Source organism: Leishmania panamensis (assembly GCF_000755165.1).
Source record: "Leishmania panamensis strain MHOM/PA/94/PSC-1 chromosome 27 sequence".
Lineage (NCBI taxonomy): Eukaryota > Euglenozoa > Kinetoplastea > Trypanosomatida > Trypanosomatidae > Leishmania > Leishmania panamensis.
The window spans coordinates 278,240-291,815 of NC_025873.1; the positions used below are offsets into that span (position 1 = coordinate 278,240).

Here is a 13,576-nt window from a genome sequence, read left to right on the forward strand (position 1 = left end):
TTAATTTTCTTTGTTTCGTTGGGGTTTTGCACTCCTCGTTTGCCTTCGTTTTGCTGATGCCCTTGCCAAATTTTAACCCTCTCACCGTGACCACAATGCCGGTTGTCTCTCTCGCTCTGTGTTGCTGGTCTTCCTGTTTGTTTTTCACCTTCTTTTCTCGTTCTCCTCACCGGTTTCTTTCCCTCGTGAGGGAGGGACAGGCAGCGCGTAATGAGACTTTGATAGATCTATGGAAGCAGGTGTGTGTGTGTGTGTGTGTGCTTTGCTTGTGTGGTGATCTGCGTCTATGTGTAGGTATGCCTCGCGCTCTCTCTCTATGTGCGTTTGTATTCACGTGTCATTTTCTTTAATTTGTTTTGCACATCACCCCCTCCCTCGCTCCCGCCTCCTTTTCGGAAGAGAGAATAACTAAACTACTTTCCCTCTTCAGGACACAGATGTAACGGACGGTGGTTAAGAAGAAACTCACGTATGTATAGAGAGAGAGAAAGAGAGAGCGGAGGTGGGGGTACGCAGATGAACTCGTGTAATGTGTATGTCTGTGTCCCTTTCTCTGCACAAATCTCTCTCTCTCTCTCTTTGGACATCTTGGTTTACTGTCTTGCTCAGGTAAACAACGAAGCAGCAATGCCGATAAGAAACTGCAGTAAACAGGTGAGCCTCCCGTGTGTGTGTGTGTGTGTGTGTTTCTTTGTGCTTTGCTGTTGTCTCTTTTCGTCGAGCCTCACGGCCTTCTCTTCTGCCGTCGTCGCGTTTCTTTTTGTTTGGTTTGGTTTGGTTTGCTCTCGTCTTCCCGCTGTCATCGTATGGAAGCGCGGAGCAGCGCCTTACGCAAGCGAGAAAAGGGCGGGGCATGTTTTCGTTTTGATTCGCTCTCCTTTTCTGATGGCAGTACATGTCGCGTGGGAGTTTTCTGCAGTCTCGTCAAGCCATTGCTGAGAAGTTTTTAGCGACGCGTTACTGATGTGCTGAAGAGAAACACAAGCATACGTACGCAAACTCACGTCAACTGTCGGCGCTGTGTATGGGTACAATTTCATGTGATATGGCAGTTATCTCTCCATCTTTTCTTTTTTTTTTTTGCTTGAGCTCGTTAGCGTTTGCACGTTTTCTATTTTTGAATTTTGAGTGTATTTAGCTGCTCCCTCTCCTCCTCCCTATTTTGATTTAGTGTTCTTTCATCATATGTTTACCTCGTAGTAGTGGCTGTGTGTGTGTGTGTGCAGTGGATTGCAGAGGCAAAACGATTGCGCGGTGCTTTTGCTTCTTTTTTGTTTGCGCGTTGTGGCACTCCTCCCCCCCCCCCCGCCCCTTTCACCCCGCCTTTTTTCACCTCTCTCGTCGTGCGGTGTGTATAGGCGTCACGGCCCACGAGCACTTGTTGTCCTTCTTGTCTTTGCAATGTTTTGCGTTGCGGCTCTTCCCCAGGTGTACCTCACCCCCACCCACCCACGCACGCGCGCACACACGGAGAGAGAGCGAGAGAGAGAGACATGCCCAGGCTCTCTCGATTAAGGAGAGAAAAAACGTTTGTGAGTGGGCCATTTTAGTAGCTCACTTTACGCAAATAAGCGATGGAAAGAAGAGGAGCACAGCGCTCCAGGTGACAACTCCCAATACAATCGTGTCTTAAGTCTCTTCTAGAGATCGCCATGATCGACACATCTCTAGGATCCAGTCGAGGAGGGGAACGGAAAGGGCGAGTGGTGACTAGTCTTGCAAGTTCTGTGTACTCCTGTGCGTGCGTCCGTGCATGCGCTCACCCAACTAGAAACAGCGCGAGTGAGTATCTCACTTATCGACACCCCATTGGTGCGCCCATGCTTACGATAGCGCACTTCGCTCCTGCTCATTCGCTTTTGCCTTTCCTCTCTTCTGTCTTCTCTTGCCATAGCTCTACCTTATCAATCTGCACACAAGAGCACCAGACGCGCATACACAGAGAGAGAGATGTGCCCGTGCAGAGTGTGCCCCGGGACAACGCTTACACGCCTGATGCAGTGACTCTCCACTGCACCCTCTCTCAATCGCTGTAGGACGTCTTTGTTTTGCAGGTGCTTCACCGTGGCTCGTTGTATATTCGCTGCATCTCGTCTTTGCTCTGCTCACCATCTCGGCCTCTGTGCGCCTCTCGCTCTCTCGTTGCACTTACGGTAGCCCAACTCGTCTACGCGCTCTGGCGAACGGAAGAGGCGCATGCGGTGTTTTTTTCCTTCTGCATGTCTGGGTGTGTGCGTATGTGCGCTAGCTGTACATGAGAAAGCGCATGCACCGCTGCATCCATGGCGCAAAGGAGCCCCTGCGGCGTAAACGGGAAAGCGGCTGCTGCTCTTGTCGAATTGGTCGCGAGTTGCTACCCCTCCGCCACTGTTCTCTTCACTTCAGCAGCAGACAATACTGCCACTATAACTACGGGTAGCGGTGACGTCAGCAAAACCAGTGCGTTTGACGCATTGCTGGCGAAGCTGCACACACACAGAGCTGAGAGCCAAGGCCTGACGGTAGACACCCCAGGATTCCAGCGCATCTTGGCACGCCGCCACATCGCTCCTGCCGGGTCGACAAGGGATGGAGCTCCATCATGGTGGTCTCTATTGTACGCAGCGGACGCTACAAGGAGTCCACCTCTTGCCGTTCCTCAGCGACCATCCCAGCCATCGCCGTTGCCTCACATCACACAGCCCATCCTTTGCTGCCCGGACGCCATCGTGTACATTGGTGGCGTCGAGATGCGAGATGTGGCGCAAGTGGTGATACCAACGCTTGTGGGAGCGGTGACAAGAGCTGAGGCGCCGCTGAACACCGTCGGCGTCGCGTCCTCCACACACCGGGCAGAGCGACAGGCACCTAGTTACTGCCGACGAAGGGTCGATTGGGCCGCCATCTGGGCGGATAAACAGTGCGCTCTGCGCGGAGCAGATCTGCTGGAGCTGTCGCTCGCCGTGCCGAGCGACCTGGCCGGCTGTGACGCGGTTGCTCCTCAGCGCATGCTGGTGTCCATTGCTAACCCTGACGTTACGTTGGCCGATCTGCACCGCCAAGTGCACGCCGCACGACGTGGGTCGCTGCGGACATCCTTTGGCTTTTCTCTTCCGTGTGTGCAAGCAGCCCTGCCAAAGGCAGCGATACGCGCCGTTCGCGTGCTGCGGCGGTGGCAGCAACAGATAGTGAAGTGCATGCCAAGCACGAGCGCCTTCTGGGTTTCCTCAATTAGCCACCTCCTGGATGCTGCGGTCCGCGATGCAACATCTCCACTGACGCAGCGAGCGGATGCGTGTGGGCGGCAGAGGCGGGAGCTGGAGATGTCCGAGGTGCAGGTGCGCCACCTTTCGTCCATCGTACAGTCTGACACCAATCAGACGAATAGCGTAGGGCTGCCACCGGGGGAAGCAACGAAGTTGCTCACTTTTGTGCTCACGTCCACTGTCCTTCAACTGGCAGCCACGTCACCGTTGGACGCATGGAACGGCACGAACTACTTCCTCCCACCCGAGCTGTTTGATGGAAGCACGGACGCCGAGGTGCTGCTCCGCACAATGCAAGGTTGTACTGGGCCATATCTAACTTTTCCCCTCTTCTCTAGTCTCTACCGCGCTTCGTGCGGAGATGAACAGCGCCCTTCAAGGCGGCTCACTCAATGACCTTGTCTCTTACCTTGAATATCATTCTTGGATAGATATAGTGGTGCTCTGTGTGTTGCCTGATAAATATACTTCTTTTTCCCGTTCTGGCGTTTCGTGTATGCAGTGCTGTAGCCTTGCTGGGATTCTTATCTGCCCCAGTCAGCTCCATTGTTTTTGGTATCCGCTCCTCCCTTCCTCCCTCCCTCCATCCACGGCCATCCTATGCACAGCCACTACTGCTCCCCCATCACAAGAGGGTAGAAACGAAAATGTCGAGAGGCCTTCGACGGCACCTCGTAGGTGTGGGCCCACCGGTACCACTTCCCCCCCCCGTGTGAATACAGGAATGGTGAGCAAAGCCAGCACTGGCATCACGTACACCTTTTTAACAGATCTTCAGCAACGTAAGTAGCGGTGCTACGGTGGGTCGCTTCAGCAGTGCGTGTTAGTCGCCGCTTCTAGCATGGAGCCCGCTAGCCCTTATTCTCTTCGACGCTCTCCCCCTCTCTCTCTCTCTCTCTTCTCTCACCTTTGCACTTCAGTCTTCACAGCGTCCCCCGATGACAGCGGACACCTCAGCGCGGTATCTCCGGGTCTAGTACTCACTCCATGTGGAGAGGTCAAGCACACACCTCCCTCTCACTGCCAAGGCACCGCGCTACCTCTGGTGATGGAGAGGGGGGTCAAGTACCTACAACGTAGGGGAGGCCAGAGCAACGTATCACTGCTGGTGCCGGCGGTCACGTCCACAGCGGCGTAGCGTCGGAGTGACCTGCGACAGCGAACACTGTTGCGCCACTCATACGATAGGCAAAGTGCCCGTGTACTCAAACGTATCGGCCTCTGTCGTGACTGACTACTGGTTGTGGGATGCACTACGTGGCGATCGACATGATGGGAAGAAGCTGTGAGGCGACCTGCGGAGTGGTGTGCTGGCGGATCTCGAGGCAGGGGCCGTGCTCAGTTGACTGGGTCGGCGCATTGCTGTAACGCGCGTGTCTGTGGCTGCCATCGCACCACGTGATGAGCCCCTGTGGCAGGACGTGGGGTCGTGTGGGGTGGGAGGATCGCTGTAGGAGAGAAGGCGCTCGCTACAAAAAGGCAAAAAAAAAGATTTGCAACTCGTTCATGATGCGAGTCGCCTCACCGGCGGCAGCTCAGGGTCCGGTGCCACACTCTTTGTGGGAAAGCCAAGCAGCCTGCCCTGGAGTACGGCTGCGCGGACTCTTTGTGTCGGCGGAGCAGTCTGAACCGGCGCTGTGCCAGAGACAAGCGCAGTCATGATCACATTGGGCCCCCGCTCACTGTGCATCGTGTTGACGGTGCAACAACCGGAAGTGTGGGCATGCTGAAAGAGAGGGACTTCACAACATTATGTGCGGACCGTCTCCATTTCTCATACCTGTCCTCCCTTCTTCACTGGGGCGTACTGCGTGGGTTGCGTGGTGGAATTTTTTTGTTCTGCAGCGTGTTCCCTACCCCTACCCCCTCGCCCTTTGGCACTGCACTCCGAGACATTCATCATCACAGCGAGAACAAGAGAGAGAGAGGGTGCCGGGTAACCCCCCAAAAGGGTCTAAGTAGACCGTGCACCAGCCCAACGACCCATACCGTCGTCTCCTGTCATAAGTCCCCCCTCCCTAGTCCATTTCTTTTTCTTTTTCAAGCTACGGTAACCGAGATGGAGTATCAAATCATCTCGAGCAAGGGTGACAAGCTCGCACTTTGCATTGACGATGAAATGACCGTGGGGGATGTCAAAGGCGTCGCTGCAGCGATGTTGGACGCCCCCGAGGACGTCATCATGACAGTCTCACTCAACGGCAAACTCCTTAAAGATGACGCAGAGACCTGGGGGGAGCTGCGCGGACGCCTCTTCCGAAGCCAGCAGCCCCACCCCATACAGCGCAAGCTCTTCTGCAACGTGACGGATCGCCCAGTGGTGGAGTCGCAAAGCGCTGAGATGCTGCGCATGCTGCCGTCCAGGGAGGAAAAAAAGCTGGAACAGGAGAAGGAGCGCGAAAAGGTGGCCGCGATGGACTCGATGGTAGACTCACTTGCCGACAACCCCGCGTTACTGGAGAGCATGCTGAGCATGAATCCGATGATCAAAAATATGCAGAAAAAGTCTCCCGAGGTAGCGCGTATGTTGAAAGACCCCGACACACTGCGGATGCTTTTGAAGTCCTCTGTCGACCCGCAGCGACGGCGAGAGATGGAGCGCAACGCAGAGCTGCAACTGGCCCACATCGCTGCCTTGCCTGGGGGTCAGCAGATGATCAACCACTACATGGATCAGCTCACGCAGGACGAGGAGGAGAGCGACATACAACGGCAACTGCGCCTTGGCACGTCGTCGATCGAGGTGAACAACGAGCTCTACCACCCAGACCCGACCAGAGAGGCGAACAATGACCCGTTGCCGAACCCGTGGGCTACGCCGGCTGGGACGGCGTCAGGCGCCGTGCCTCAAGCGGCCAGTGCCTTTCCATTTGGCGCTGCTGAGGGTTTCCCCTTTGCCAACCCATTCGGCTTCCCGCCTGCACCCGTCTCCTCTTTCAATGGCGCTGCCACTGACACAATGGGATTCCCAGTTGTAGCAGGCACTGCCCCCGCGCTATCGGGCGAACCGGACCAGGCAGTCATGGATGCGATGGTTAATGTAATGTTGCGATCGATGAGCACGTCACCGCCAACACCGACAGCTACCGCCGCTAGTTCACCGCCGCCTTCGATTGCGGCGCCACCGAGATCTGCAATTCCATCAGCGTTGTCTGAGGAAGTCATGCAGCATGGCTTGTCGACACTGCGTGATATGGGATTTGAGGACGAGGCTCTATGCCGTGAGGCGCTGACGGTTTGCGGTGGCGACGCGGAGGCAGCTGTGGAATACATTGCGGAACATCAGGTGGAGTAGGGGCGTCCTGGCATTTATCCTGTCGTGCTTGTGCAAAGAAAAACTAACGGCTTGCAGGCAACGGCGCTCCCCTTCTTTGCGAAGCTCTCTTCCCCGGTGTGGACAGGTGGTGCGACGCTGAAAGACATCAAGTAAGGAGCGGCAGCCGCGTGTTATAAAAAAAAAAACACACACACTCCGGCAAAGCCGCACAATACGGCGATCATCTTTGCTTGCATCCACCGCGCTGAGCAAGAAACAGTGGTGATGGACTCTGGTTTGCTGCTAAGACTGCTCAATCAACGAAACATAGAAGAACAAGTGTGGTGATTGTTGCGAGCTCAGTCTTCTGCCGCATGGCGCTCGGCACGGACTTGGCAAGGACGTACAACAGCAGCGATGTAGCGTACGTGTGCACAAATGCCAGAGTTACAGGCCTGTCGTGTGCGCCTCCCACTTCAGTTTGTTTGTGCACATTTTGCAGAATAATCGACCTTCTCGATGCGCTCCACACGACAATGCCCCATGTCAGAGATACCGGCGACAGCTGGAGAGTCTGAGGACTGAGTTGCCGGTCTCGGACACCAAACCCAACATTTCCTGTTACCCGTACGACGAGTCCCGCTGTCGCCGACCCCGAGCAGAACCCTAGACCCTGCCTGCGTGCATGAAGGCGTGCAGTCCACTCCGGTGCATCTGGCGCGGGTCGCGCAGCACGTACCCGCGGAAGGGCGGGAAGAGCCCGTACGGCGCATGTCCCAATTCGGCGGCCGGAGGGCTTCCTCCTAGAGGGCCGGGATTCACCTGTGACGCGGCAAAGCGGTGGAGAGGAGTTGTGGTTGTGTGCCCATCGAGTTGTGGGCGGCCTGTACGTGGTGGAATGGGGGTGGGGGACCTATTGCAAGCAAAAAAAAAAAGAAGGAAATGTGTACGTTTGTGTTTATGCTGCTTATTCGCGTGCCTCGAGTTCTCTCTTTCTCTCTCTCTTGTGGGGGACGTTACATCGATGAAAGGGAGCCGGAAAAGGAGACTCAAAACGGCGTACTCTCTTTTTCAGGATACGTTGGCTGGTGGTGGTGGTGGTGCATGCATGCTGTTTTATAGAGAGAGGCATGTGGCCCTCTTTGTTCCTTGGCAAAGGGTTAAGTGTCCGTATGAAATTTTCCTCCTCCCACACCTCGTACGACACATCGACTGTATTCGACTGTTGTTCTGCGCGCTTGTTGTGTTGAGCTGTCTAGGCGTTTCTTCGGCGTCTATCTCTGTGATGCCGAAATGGAGGTTTCTCTCTCTACCCCCGTCAGAAGAGGAGGGAGGGCTGCCACTGCCGTGTATGCGCTTTGATTGATCTTCGCTAACGCCTGCTCTCTACTTCTTCGCTTCTTTTATGCTCGTTATGTTCTGGTGAGTGACACGATGCATCGCTGACACACGTTCTACCGGTGCCCGCCCAGCCGGGTATACAGCTGCCGGTTGCCGTTGCACAACGTTGTGAAGGACGTGAACGGCGAGGAGGAGAAATGAACAGCGCGATGCGCTTTGCTTTTTGCTGTGCTGCGGGGGCAGTGGGCGCGTGGGTGTGGCGGCCGTCGCTGGCCCAGAGTGCGGAGTGCTACCGCGGCATTCAAAACCCACTCACATTCCGCAATCCACAACGCAAAGGTCAAGTCTTCAGCCAGCGCTATGAACCGTACCAACTAGGCGAGATCATCCCCATCACTTCTGACGTAGCGCTTTTCCGCTTCCTTCTCCATAACAGCGAAGATGAGTTTAACTTGAAGCCGTGCTCGACACTCCAGGCGTGCTACAAGTACGGTGTGCAGCCGAAAGACCAATGCCAGCGCTTCTACACCCCTGTGACAGCCAACCACACACAAGGCTACTTCGACCTCATTGTGAAGCGAAAGAAAGACGGCCTCATGACAAATCATCTGTTCGGCATGCATGTCGGTGACACGCTGCTCTTCCGCAGTGTCGCCTTCAAAATCCAATACCGCCCAAACCGATGGAAGCACGTGGGCATGATCGGTGGTGGCACCGGTTTCACTCCATTCCTGCAGCTCATCCGACACGCCTTGATGGAGCGCTCGGATTCCACGGAGGTAGACGAGACGAAGCTCTCCTTCCTGTTTTGCAACCGTACGGAGCGGCACATCCTCCTCGGTGGTGTCTTCGATGACCTCGCAAGGCGGTATCCAGATCGGTTCCGGATGTTCTACACAATCGACCTCGCCGTGGACAAGGAGAAGTGGCTGGAGCGGGAAAATCACTTCCTCGGATACGTGACGACCGACATGATCTGCCGCAGTATGCCGGCGCCGGAGGAAAAGAAGAAGATTGTCATGCTATGCGGACCGGACCCGCTGCTGTCGCACGTGGCCGGGACCCCAATCTCAACTATGTCCTCCATGTCCGGTAGCCTCAATATCCAGCCCATGGCAACGGACATCAACAATCTTGTCAGCCTCGGGGGTCTTTTGAAGGAGCTCGGCTACGATAACACTGACGTTTACCGCTTCTAAAGAGAGGCCCAGGAGTGGGGTGCCGTCGGGCCGTCGTCACGCGAGCACGGCATACGCGTCCAGTCCTCGCCAGGGCTGCCTTTGCTCAGCAACGCGCGCGCGTGTGTTTATGTTTCACTGAAACCCACGCACTCTTGCAGCTGCGCCCTTCAGACTTCTCGAGGCCCGTTTCCCCACGATCGAATCGGGGTACACGCAGTGAGGAAAGGAAAGCCGGACGCCGCCCCACAGCCCAGCCCATCAACCTGTTCGTCACACAACCCGTTTCGCTTTTATAGGTCAAATGCCACAAAAGAAAAATGAAGAGCACCACGACTGGACAACACTGCGCCATCGAAGTGGGTGATTGGCGATGGCGCAGTGTGGACACGATCTTTCGCTTCGTGTGCTACGCAGCTCCTTGAGGACCCCCAGCCTTTTCCCTTCTCTCTTCTCTTGGTTTCGTGAGCACACCGACACCGATGTGCTACGGTATTGGCGCGCCCCCCAAAAAGGGTGAATAATGACGAATCCCCACTTCTCTTCTCCTCCATCTTTGCCTGCTGGTAAGTGAGGTCAGCCTTTCCTCATCGAACGAAAACGAAACACAAACAAGCGTACGACTGCATCTCCAACAATGGCCGATCTGCGCCACACCGTGTGCGCCACGCTGGCGCTCCTCACACAAGCCGCACCGGTCCTGGTGAGGTTTTAATGCGGGGATCCCTGCATCCCACCTGGGGATGGACTTGTCACCCTAAATTGAGACTCTTTCACTCTGTCAGTCACCGAGTTTGATGAAGACTGCCCGTCCATCAATCAGTGCGGCATCACAGAGGATTCATGGGAGGGCCCCGTGGGAAGCTCCGCTCGGTGGAGTTGTTGCCCCCCTTCCCCCAACGCAGCCATCACACAACTCTTGCAATATGAAGTACGCCTCCCAGACGCGTGCATTGCACAGTTTGAAAGCTACGAGCATAGGAAGCACCTTAAAAAAGAAGCGTCAAAGTCTTCTCTGCCTGGCATAGGCAAAGAAAAGGAGGCGAGCAAAGAGGGCTGCCCCATCTCTCCGAATTAGTGGAGGGTGCTTAGGACGCTCCATTCCTACGCCACCTTCCACGAGTTCGAACTCGAGCTCAAACACACCGAGGGCAAGTTGAGACGACTCTATAGCGCCTCCCTGGCTGCTTGCAACAAGCTCACCTGCAAGGTTGTGCCGGTTCCGAATTTCTGCTCTTCGCTGCGGGAGGTGCGAGTTCAGATTGCCGCCCTGCGCGCTCATGTCACACGGCAACCCCAGCTTGCCATCCCGCCCCAGCAAGGGTGACTGCCTTTACCGAGCTGTCCCAGTCCCATTCATCGCGTCCAGGGCACAAAGTGCTCAGATGACGCTCGCATCCGTGAATCTCGGACCAGAGAGGGTAGCAACGGACTGCCGTAGGTACGGGACGTGGGCCGTTGTGAGGAGCGAGCGCCTAATGGCGACGGCAGGGTCACCAACGATGCGAAGTGAAACGGGTATGTGTTGTTGCGGCGGTTGTCGAGGTCGTTGGTGACTTGTACAGCGGGACAGAAGATAGCGGTAACGGAATCTGTGAAAAGTGTGGAACAGCTCATGCAAGGGAGGCGGAGGACCACCACGTGGTCACAGATGCGCAGCCTGTAGTCCCCATTAGTCCTGTTCGCGAGTGTGGCCGACCTCCCGCTAAGCGAGCATGCCGCCGTGCTGTTCCTTCATGCGATGGAGGACGTGGGTGCAAGCAAAGCATATGTTTACTCGCCACATCATTGACATTCGGCAGAGGCGGGGTGAGCACAATCAAGGACTAGCGCTAATGAACGCAGCGGTTGGAGCGAGTGGCGCTCCGCCTCCCGTCCAACAGGCCAAATTGCTGAGCGCAGCCCGTCTGTTATCTGTGTGTGCCGCTGCTGCTGACGTGGAAGGCGGCGGGTCGATGGGGTGTGGCCCTTAGTCCCATGAGCCACGGCGCACACCCCACCAGCCCAGTGGCGGGATCGCCCTGCGCTGTGGGTGCCGCGACCAAATGTAGCAGAGCCCGGCGCAGTTCCTGATAGCGGCAGGAGGAGGGAAGCGACCGGCCGAGAAAGTCCTTGTGCGCCCCACGCCTCGGATGGCCGGCGTCTCGCTTTTCGGTGGAGACTTCGTTTACAGCACGAAGAAGGGGCCACTCTACACGTCCTCTACACACCACCCGAGGCGAGTCCGCCGCCGCTGGCGATTTTATGCCTGACTGGGCATACACCAAGCCACCCTACATTGGAGCTTCGCAATACGCTACGGCGCCGAACAAGTCAGCGCCGCACGCCACTCAGCGACGGAGTCACTGAGCTCTCATACACGGCCACGCCTCAACTCATCACATCGGCCGTTCATCCTGCAGACGGCCCGAGCCGGTCCCCCGCGTATCAAAGGGGACGGGGTCTGACGACCGACGTAGGGGAGAGTGAAACATGATGGAAAGGAGAAGGGGCGGGGCCTGTACTGTGGTCGAAGTCGTGGAAGCGATATGGTGCTCGTCCGTGAGAAGGGAATATAGAGATCAGATTCCCGTCTCTGCCCATGGCCAACACAATTTGTGGACACCGCCCCATAGCAGGCGCAAAGAAAAAAAAGAAACAAATGGAGCCCCTAAGAACGATGAATTACGTTTTTCTGCTTCCCAACGCTCTCTCTCTCTCTCTGGCGCACTCTTTGATCTTTCCGTAGCGAGAGACAAGCATCTTCACACACACACACACACAACTTCATGCGTACACGCCAGTGCAGGTAAGCGTGCAGTCACTCAGACACGAGGTAAGGCTGCTTCTTGATGAACTGATGAAACGCTAGTGTGTTGTGTCGGTTTGAGCAACTACAGAACATAGTTGAGTTACTCTTCCCTAGGACACTCGATGAAGTGGGCTGGGAGTGAGAGTGAAGAGAAAAATGCAGATGAGATATCTATGCGGGGGTGTACCACCACCTCCGCCCTCAGTGAACAACCCGCACTCCGCGCAGAAGTCGTGTGCACTAACAGTTATGCGGTGTAAGTGGGTGTGTTTGTTCTTCGCGTATGGATTTTGTTTAAAAATGGGCGCGTCATGAAAGAGTTAATGAGTCGAGTGACCAGCCAGACAGTGGAATACCTGTGCTTCCTCCCTCTCTATCCCCTCTCTGTTTCTTTCCCCGCCCCCTCCCCCCTTACATGCTCTTCACTTAGTCATCGTATCGACAGCACCCTCAGAGATATCAGGTGGATCGTACACAACGCCAGCCATTTCACACGGAGTTGGCCACAGTCAACTCCACTCTCTTCCCGGCCTCTGCTTGCACGTGCTGCCATTCCCCCCCCCTCCCCATCCGCTAGTCTCTACAGTCTAACGTCTTCACTGCGCTTTGTGATATCTTATCGTTGTTTCAGGACTCACCATGCTGCGCCGCACACATATCGCCTTTACGGGCCGCGCCATGATCTCGCGTGGTAGCCCCGAGTGGTCCCATCGCCTTGATCTAAAGAAGGGGAAGAAAACGACGCTGGCACACAAGCTCGGTACCAGCAAGCCCAACAACGCCCTACAGTACGCGCAGATGACGCTGCACGACTTGACGGAGTGGGTCTTGGCCTACTCGCCCTGGCCGCTCACCTTCGGTCTTGCCTGCTGCGCCGTAGAAATGATGCACTCCTACTCGTCGCGCTACGACTTGGACCGCTTCGGGATCGTGCCCCGTCCGTCTCCTCGACAAGCGGAGATCATTATTGTATCTGGCACCGTAACGAACAAGATGGCACCGCTGCTGCGAAACATCTACGTGCAGATGGTGAACCCAAAGTGGGTGATTTCGATGGGTAGCTGCGCGAACGGCGGCGGCTACTACCATTTCTCCTACGCTGTGCTCCGCGGCTGCGAGCGGTCGATCCCAGTCGACTTCTGGATCCCTGGCTGCCCGCCGTCTGCCGAGAGCCTCGTGTTTTGTCTGCACAACCTGCAGAAGAAGATTCGCTGGCACGAAATTCAAAAGTATTCGGTGCGGTAAGCTGCGAGAAAGACGACAGAGCGAGCGAGAGAGAGAGCGCGCGAGTCGCACACGTACGTGATAAAGTGAATACGTGTCACAGAGGAATAGGGGGGATAGGGCAATGCGAGGCAAGCAAGCAAGCAGGCGAAACAGATAGCGAGGAGCGATCCCAAAAAGGGACATCGGCGGATGCAGGTGACCACTGCAAACTCGTGTTTGTGGACGATGTCGAGGACGTGCCTCTACATCGCGGGACTTTCTCCTTTGTAGGTGCGGGCGTGTCCACTGCCTCCGCTACCCTCAGTTCTCTTTCCCTCGTATGTGTGGGTGTGTGTGGCCTTAGATCGTTGTTCTCTCTGCATCCCTTTCCTATCACGGCTTTCTTCGATTTTGCTTCTCTCCATTCCCGCGTGCGGTGCATCAGTGCATCGTCGTGGAGCTTTTCTTGAATGTAGAGGAAGTGTTTCCAGGCATGTATGTAAAGGCCAGACTACTGCACTCTTTCGCTTGCTTGCCGTGGCGGAGTGCGTGCGTGAGT

The 13,576-nt window shown here is 55.9% G+C and overlaps 4 protein-coding genes across 4 annotated transcripts, besides 4 other annotated features; all 4 read left to right on the top strand.

Moving 5' to 3' along the window:
* Positions 1-2,282: 2,282 nt before the first annotated feature.
* On the top strand, positions 2,283-3,641 carry LPMP_270700 (hypothetical protein; the record flags this gene model as incomplete). Its single annotated transcript, XM_010701857.1, has 1 exon — positions 2,283-3,641. The coding sequence occupies one exon, from the start codon at positions 2,283-2,285 to the stop codon at positions 3,639-3,641; it is 1,359 nt and encodes a 452-aa protein (XP_010700159.1).
* Positions 3,642-4,178: 537 nt separating this feature from the next.
* Positions 4,179-4,708: a repeat region.
* Positions 4,709-4,771: 63 nt separating this feature from the next.
* Positions 4,772-4,954: a repeat region.
* A 350-nt stretch (positions 4,955-5,304) lies between these two features.
* LPMP_270710 (hypothetical protein) lies at positions 5,305-6,540 on the top strand (the record flags this gene model as incomplete). The annotated part of the gene is made up of 1 exon (XM_010701858.1): positions 5,305-6,540. The coding sequence occupies one exon, from the start codon at positions 5,305-5,307 to the stop codon at positions 6,538-6,540; it is 1,236 nt and encodes a 411-aa protein (XP_010700160.1).
* A 32-nt stretch (positions 6,541-6,572) lies between these two features.
* Positions 6,573-6,991: a repeat region.
* A 127-nt stretch (positions 6,992-7,118) lies between these two features.
* Positions 7,119-7,403: a repeat region.
* Positions 7,404-8,438: 1,035 nt separating this feature from the next.
* Positions 8,439-9,041, top strand: LPMP_270720 (reductase, putative; the record flags this gene model as incomplete). The annotated part of the gene is made up of 1 exon (XM_010701859.1): positions 8,439-9,041. The coding sequence occupies one exon, from the start codon at positions 8,439-8,441 to the stop codon at positions 9,039-9,041; it is 603 nt and encodes a 200-aa protein (XP_010700161.1).
* A 3,409-nt stretch (positions 9,042-12,450) lies between these two features.
* Positions 12,451-13,056, top strand: LPMP_270730 (NADH-ubiquinone oxidoreductase 20 kDa subunit, mitochondrial precursor; the record flags this gene model as incomplete). Its single annotated transcript, XM_010701860.1, has 1 exon — positions 12,451-13,056. The coding sequence occupies one exon, from the start codon at positions 12,451-12,453 to the stop codon at positions 13,054-13,056; it is 606 nt and encodes a 201-aa protein (XP_010700162.1).
* Positions 13,057-13,576: the final 520 nt, after the last annotated feature.